This window comes from Dendrobium catenatum, unplaced genomic scaffold (genome assembly GCF_001605985.2).
Source record: "Dendrobium catenatum unplaced genomic scaffold, ASM160598v2 fragScaff_scaffold_231, whole genome shotgun sequence".
Taxonomy (NCBI): Eukaryota; Viridiplantae; Streptophyta; class Magnoliopsida; order Asparagales; family Orchidaceae; genus Dendrobium; species Dendrobium catenatum.
Window position 1 is genome coordinate 8,440,796 of NW_021318693.1, and position 6,992 is coordinate 8,447,787.

Below are 6,992 nucleotides of genomic sequence, written 5' to 3' on the forward strand. Positions count from 1 at the left end.
TGAACTTTGCATTTGCATTCATGTAACCAAAGAGATCATACAAAAAGAGGCAAAACCAAAACAGGAAACTAACGGCCAACCGGCCTTTCTACCAAAAAACCCCTCCTATCTTCCTCAAGAATATTAAAAAAATCTTGAGGAATCAAAACAGTGAGAGAGAGAGAGAGAGAGAGAGAGAGCTGAACTTCTAAGAGAGAGAGAGAGCTGAAGTTCTAAGAGAGTTGAACTTCTGCATTTGCATTCATCTAAAACCCATTACAAAACCAATCAAAACAAAGTCCCCACATCCGGGGTAAAATTACATCTATCATCCTCAAAAATAAACAAAAAATCTTGAGGAATACCTATACTGTTGCTATCTCCAACATCCCAAACAAAACTATCATCAATTGCTCTTTGAGAACAAAAATGAGCTGCTTTGTTATGCTCTCTATATGTATGAACAAAAAACACTTTATGGAACGATTTAACCCAGTTCAGCTTATGTCCCTCATCTGGCCTAAGCTTCCACAACTCCTCTTGCTTGCAACGGTGCATAAACTCCATCACGCTTGCATTGTCCCCTTCAACAATAACCCCCTCAACATCAAACATCCAATCCCGAATGAGCCTATCGATGTAATGCACCGCCAAAATCTCCACTTGGGTACTATCCCAATGCGTGATGCTCCAGCCCGCCGCAGTGATCAAATTGCCGAAGCAATCCCGGATGACAATGCCAACCCCGCCGGCATTGTTCCTATGCAACGCACCATCCACATTAATTTTCAACCAACCTGTAGGGGGGGACACCAAGAATAAGTTTGAAACAATCCAGTGGATTGAAAGGTGAACCGTTGCTCCAAGTTATGCGAAAAGAAACATTGCGATGTCGAGCTCAGGATCCTGGCGGCCATTGTGGTAATTGAGGAAGCACTCTTTCCATGTCTAATAGCATTTCTATTCTCCCAGCACAAATGCACAGCCTTACAATAGATTATGGGCCAGAAGGCCTCAGTCGAAAGGCCCCTCTTCATATCAACTTTGAGCTCATCAAGTGAAGCAAACCTAGGGGTAGGAAACCCCCATATCTCTAAACATTTAAGAACCTCATCAAGTTGCTTGCACTAAGTCGTCAAATGGTTCAGATCCTCCACCTGCATGTACCCAATCGAGCAATGCACGTCGGAACACAAGCCACGACGGTTCAGCCACCCGCACGTAGGAATGAGGTCCATGTATATCCTCCACCAAAATATATGCTCCCGAGGCCTTAATCTGAGCTTCAATTCGGTGCCCACCTGGTTTTCCTCCCCTTGGAATAGGGAGCCATAGCATATAGCCGAGACCGATGTGTCAAGCGGGCATTTACAGAGCTCCAGCGAATCCGCAGTAAGTTCAGTCCAGAGCTTGACATCACAAATTCTGTCAACCAGTGACTCCCCAAAACATAGCAGCAGTTTTTGGCGATCCCAAAAGTTCTCCGGCGAAATGAATTCACTGACCGACCACCCATCAATCCTCGCAATGTCGCAAAAAGTAGGCCATACAGCAATGGCCAAATCCAGGATCCAAATATGAGTGACCGTGTCAATATCGACACCATTACACACCTTCCAGCGCACATTTTTACTCAAGCTATTCGCCCCGTCGCAAATAATTCTCCATCCGCAAGAATCACTCCGTTTTCTCTCTTGCTGCCATGGCCAATCCTCGTAGGCGTGCCTCATACATCTCTGGAAAAGGTTTTGAGTTTTATGAAGAAAATCCCAAGCAATTCTGGCCCGCAGCGGTCCAACCCAGTCGTGACTAGCATGGAAACCAAGTCCACCCAACCGCCTAAGCCTGGTGATATCACTCCAAGCGGCGTAGTGCAGGCTCCTATGGGCCGAGTCCTTGTCCCACAGAAATCTACGACAAATTCTTTCCACCTTTGCAAGAACACCCCGAGGAACCAAAGTGTGCGAAATAGCATAAAACGACAGCGGGATAATCACAGAGTTGATCATGGTAATTCTGCCGGCCAAGGATAAATGGCGAGTCCCCCATGAGAGTGTAAAAGCATGCAAATTCTGAAGAAGCGAGCTGAAATCGGCCTTTGTCAACCTCTGCATTGCAAATTTGACACCGAGATAGTCCATTTCCTCCACCTTGCGACATCCCGCAAGCTTGGCTAGACGGGTCTTAGTCGGCGAAGGCACAAACTGACTGAAGAGGATCGCTGATTTGCTTTTGTTAATTCGCTGCCCTGTCCAGCCACAGTAGTCCTCCAAAATGGTAATAAATTTTCTGACATTGGCAGCTAACACACCTGCAAAAAATAAAACATCGTCAGCATAAAGGAGGTGGGACACAAGAGGTCCCCCCCGCCTGATTTGAACCCCAAGCTCCCTATAGTTTTGGTGGAAGTGCAACGAGAGAAGCTCCGAGCAAAGAATAAATAGATACGGCGAGAGCGGGCACCCTTGCCGGAAGCCACAGCTCACCGTAATGCCCTCCGAAAGTGTCCCATTAACCATAATAGAAAAGCGAGGCATGGAGACACAATTCAGCACCCAGGTACGAAACCTCAAAGGGAAGCCCATCTTCAAAAGCACCAGCTCCAGAGTTCTCCAATTCATCTTGTCATAGGCTTGCTCCATATCCACCTTCATTGCCATCCAGCCCTTGGATGATTTGGACACCTTAAATTTGTTCACAATTTGCTGTCCCAGAAGGCAGTGATCGGAGATCGAACGACCATGAACAAACGCCGCTTGCTCCTCAGATACAAGGTTGGGTAAGAGGCCCTTGATCCGGGAGACAAGAATCTTCGCAATAATTTTATAGATAGTCTGGCATAAGCTAATAGGTCGGAATTTGAAAGGATGTGTAGGCTTGTCAACCTTTGGCAAGAGGACAACAATCGTCTCCTTCCACGACTGCTCCATATGCCCAGTCGAAAAAAATTCTAGGCATGCCGCAGCAACTTGCTCGCCCACAATATCCCAAAAAGCCTTAAGGAAAGAAGTCATCACTCCATCCTTTTCAGGTGCACGATTAGGCCCCATGGACTGAACCGCAGTCCAGATTTCATCCCGGGTAATATCCCTCTCTAGAAAATCAGCAAACTGTTCCGTATACACCCGCCGAGAATCCAGGGAAGGCCATCCCGTCTCGTCTATAGGAGTGCCATTCCACTTATGAGCAAAGAAATCATACATCCCTTGCAGGATATCCGCCTGCTCCGTTGCAGTTTCTCCACTCGGAAGACTCAGCTGCTCAATTTGGTTGGATCACCGCCTTGCAGACGCCATGGAGTGAAAAAACCGTGTGTTCCCATCCCCCTCCTCTACCCACCGCACCTTCGCGCGTTGCCCCCACCACATCAAAATTCTAGCCAGCGTCGCCTTCAAAAGTTGCACCTTGTATCTCAAGGTTTCGGCTTGGGTCTCAGAAAGCCCGGTTGGGGAGCATTCAATCATCTGGAGGATACCAATCTCCCTATCAAGGTCATCCCTCAACTGTTCTAACATCCTGATTTTGTTCCTGCTCCAAAAGAAAAGAGCCCTTAGGGATCGCTTGCATTTCTTCTGTAGCTTGATCGCCTCCGATCCCATGTCATGCACCTTCCATTTCTCCGACACAATTTGCCAAGCTTTCAAAAATGTGGCCCACACATCTTCGAACTTAATCCAATGCGTATAATTCCTTTTGCCATCCTCCATCACAGAGCAGAGAATGGGGCAATGATCCGATGCAATCCGAGTTAAATGAGTTACTTTCAGCCCCTGAAATTTGTCCAGCAACGCCGAGCTGACCAGGAACCTATCCAGCCGGCAAAAAATCCGGCTCCTCGCATCCTTGTTGTTAGACCAAGTATAGGCCGGGCCAGAGAAACCCGGATCCACCAGATCATTTGCAGCCATGAAGTCGCCCATATCACAGGCCGCTTGGGAATAGTAGCCTACCGCCCTTCTTCTCCCCACCCCCCTTCTTCCCCCCAGCAGCCAGGATGCAATTAAAATCCCCCCCCCCACCACAATCGGAACCTCCGCATTATGGTGATTAGAGATGTCCTCCCATAGCTGTCTCCGGACATACCTATCATTGTCCGCATAAACCATAGCAATCTCCCACACAACCGTGTTCGACATAGTAAGAGTCCCCATAACACATTGATCAGATTGGAAAATCGTCTTGAATGAACCAATCGAGTCCTTCCACATAACAAGAATGCCTCCAGCTCTGCCCACTGAAGGCTGATAATAAAAATCCCAGCTTCTACCAATCAGTCTATCAATGTCCCGTCTAGAAAAAGAACCCATCTTAGTCTCGAACAAGCCAATGAAGCTTCACTCCCCTTTCCCCAACCAGGTGCCGTAAGAAATTACCCACCTCCTTCTTACGGGCACCCCGACAGTTCCAACAAAGAAGACTAAGCATTATTCACCCAAGGGGAAGCGTCCCCGCCGCAGAAAGCCTCCGAAAATACCTCTTGCCATTGCTCCGCAAATTCTCCATCGATCCTCCCGATAGTCGACCGATCCATCACATTTAAAGCATGGGCCCGAGAGGGGGACGTTGCCATGGCCCCTTGCTCCTTATTCCGCTTAATTCCAGGAAGCTTTTGAAGGGGGCCATAATTGCCCAGCTCCTTAGTTCTTTTGTCTTTTGCCTCCCTGGTTTTCCCATTTTTCAGCTTAAGCGGATTAGATTTCGAACCTGAGAATCTCAAAACCCTTGGTGCTAAAATTTGAGTTGGGGAAGCAGAGTCATTACGACGCTTCCTTTGATGCACAACTGGCCCACACGCCACATTATGGCCAGGGCCAACCTCCTCAGTCCTGATCTCCTCCATATTCAATTCTTGCGGTATAAGTATCTCCTTGTTGCCCCATTCCATTTGCACAGCAGCTCCAGGAATCCCACTGCTCGGTTCCCCATTATCCGCCAGGCCAGTTGAGGGAGAGTTGCTGTGTTCAACGCTCATATCCATGCTCCCTGGCTGTGTGGTCACGTTCAAAATTTCCCCCATCGTAGGTGGAGCCACACTATTAGTTAGTTTGCACTGTTCTGTGCCTTCCACCTTATACGTCATCATAACATGTTGTGGTGCAACTGCAACCTCCTTGCCAGTTAAATTCCCCCCCCCCCCATCTTCAGATTCCCCTTGGGGACGTTGCCATCCGCCACAACCTTCCAGATTGTGCTATTGGGTGCTCTTTTGGTCAAGTTGAGTTGAGCATTATTAACCTCCGTGGATTTAGCACCGGTTTTGGTCGGTCTAGAGCTCCTTCTTCGGTTCACGATCGTCCATTCGCCCTGCTCCACATTCACTGTAGAGGAGACACCCCCAGCCGAATCAGACGAAAACGCTTCCTTGCCGTCATTCCTTCGCTCCATCTCCATTTCCTTCAATTGGCCATTGGAAAAAGCCATCCCATAACCCCCATTAGGACGATTTCCCGAAGCGGGAGGAACCGATTCCCTACAAACCTCAGCCTTGTGTCCAACCATCCGGCAAGCCTGACAAATCAGAGGGATGCCCTCGTATTCCACTAGTTGGAAAAATGGGCCTCCTAAACCATTCGCCCAAACACCTTTAGGCAGCCTTTTAGAAAGTTCTAAACGGACACAAACATGAGCTAAAGCGCAATGGTCCCACCTCCTGGTTTGTTCGTCCATGTACAACGGTTTCCCCACACCAGCAGCCATCCTCGCAAGATTAGCCTCATCCCAATACTCCAGTGGAAGATTCGGAAGTTGAATCCACACTGGTGAGGAGAATTTCCAAGTCGATTTGGAAAGAGCTCCGACAGTCCATTGCTCCACCCCAATTATCTGGCCGGCCACATACTAAGGCCCGGTCAAGTTTCTGCACATTACCCCGAGCCTTATCCAAGTCCAGATTCACCATTCCATCCTCCCGTATGAAGGACTTAACATCATCCTTTAGTCTAAGGGCAATTGGCGCAGCCCTCTTCCAAGCATTTGCACCAGACGTGGTCGTTTGGTTTGGATTCTCAGCTGTCCTCGTTGAATTCCTAGTCAAGCCAGCAGATAGGGAAACCTCTGTGGCATTACCACAAACACCTTGTGGGCAAGCAAAAGGACTGCTGGAGGCGGAATCCGGCCCCATAGGCAATTTCCCACCAGATTGTAATTCTGCCGCTGACTTCACCTCACAGCCCCCCGCCATGCTGTTCTCACCACCAGACCATCCATTCGACCCCAGACCCAATTCTGCAATCCAGCTTCGGGTTCCAAACTTGAACACTGGCATTACAGTCTCACGAACTGGAGGCACCGATCCAGTGTCATCCCCACGCCTCAAACCGTCAACGCACCTCTTGGTCTCCATGGCTTTCCGGTCAGCAACCTCCCCTTCAACCTCCATGAGCTCCTCACGGACAACGGGGACCATCGACCCAACAGGATGCTCCGATCGACAGTACCTTTGAACATCTTTCAGAAAATCTTCCATCTCCATGCTTCCCATAATCTCCATACCCATCCCCACCTCGGACGGGCCTTGATTGCCATCAAGAGGGTCCTCCACAGCCGTAATGTCGCCCCCAAAAACGACCACATCGGCTTCATTCCCAGCGCCCTTCGAGCGAGTAAATAATGCCATCGACTCCAAATGAGAGCCTCCAACGCAAGCTAGAGATCATTCCGACTTTCTTCCAGAAGCCCCGTTCCCAAAACCCAGCTTCCCGTTCAGACCGGCACCGCTCGCTGCAGTGTCTCCACTATCAGCTTTCGCACCCCCTGCCTTGACGGGTGATCTCGCATACACCAGCTATTTTTTGGACGTTCCCGACCCCTGAGCCCCATTGAGCCCTTTCAAAGCGGTTCGCCTATCTCCAGTAACCCCCTCCCCCTCCGCCACTCCATGCCTAGATGCCCCGCTCCCAGATACTCCACGACTTCCATCAGATCTCCTGACCTTACCCTCCGAGCTTTTCCCACCAACCGAATCCTTACCTCCCCCGCCCCACAGAGAGTGACGTGGGGGTGACCGGCGGTCA

General features: G+C 49.4%; 3 protein-coding genes across 3 annotated transcripts in view; all 3 read right to left on the reverse strand.

The window, feature by feature from the left end:
* Window positions 1-267: 267 nt before the first annotated feature.
* Window positions 268-3,182, reverse strand: LOC110093109. Its single transcript, XM_020817895.2, has 3 exons — window positions 1,147-3,182; window positions 863-1,047; window positions 268-776 (listed from the first exon to the last, which is right to left on the reverse strand). Exons 1-3 carry the CDS (start codon window positions 3,180-3,182, stop codon window positions 268-270), a joined length of 2,730 nt encoding a protein of 909 aa, XP_020673554.2.
* A 72-nt stretch (window positions 3,183-3,254) lies between these two features.
* LOC110093107 lies at window positions 3,255-4,286 on the reverse strand. The gene has a single exon (XM_020817894.2). The coding sequence runs from the start codon at window positions 4,284-4,286 to the stop codon at window positions 3,255-3,257; it is 1,032 nt and encodes a 343-aa protein (XP_020673553.2).
* A 2,345-nt stretch (window positions 4,287-6,631) lies between these two features.
* Window positions 6,632-6,992, reverse strand: part of LOC114579206 (uncharacterized PE-PGRS family protein PE_PGRS54-like) — a 4,681-nt gene continuing 4,320 nt past the window's right edge. The window contains exon 2 of the mRNA XM_028693203.1: window positions 6,632-6,732. Within this exon, the coding sequence (XP_028549036.1) occupies window positions 6,632-6,732 (101 nt within the window). The remainder of the gene's footprint in view (window positions 6,733-6,992) is intronic.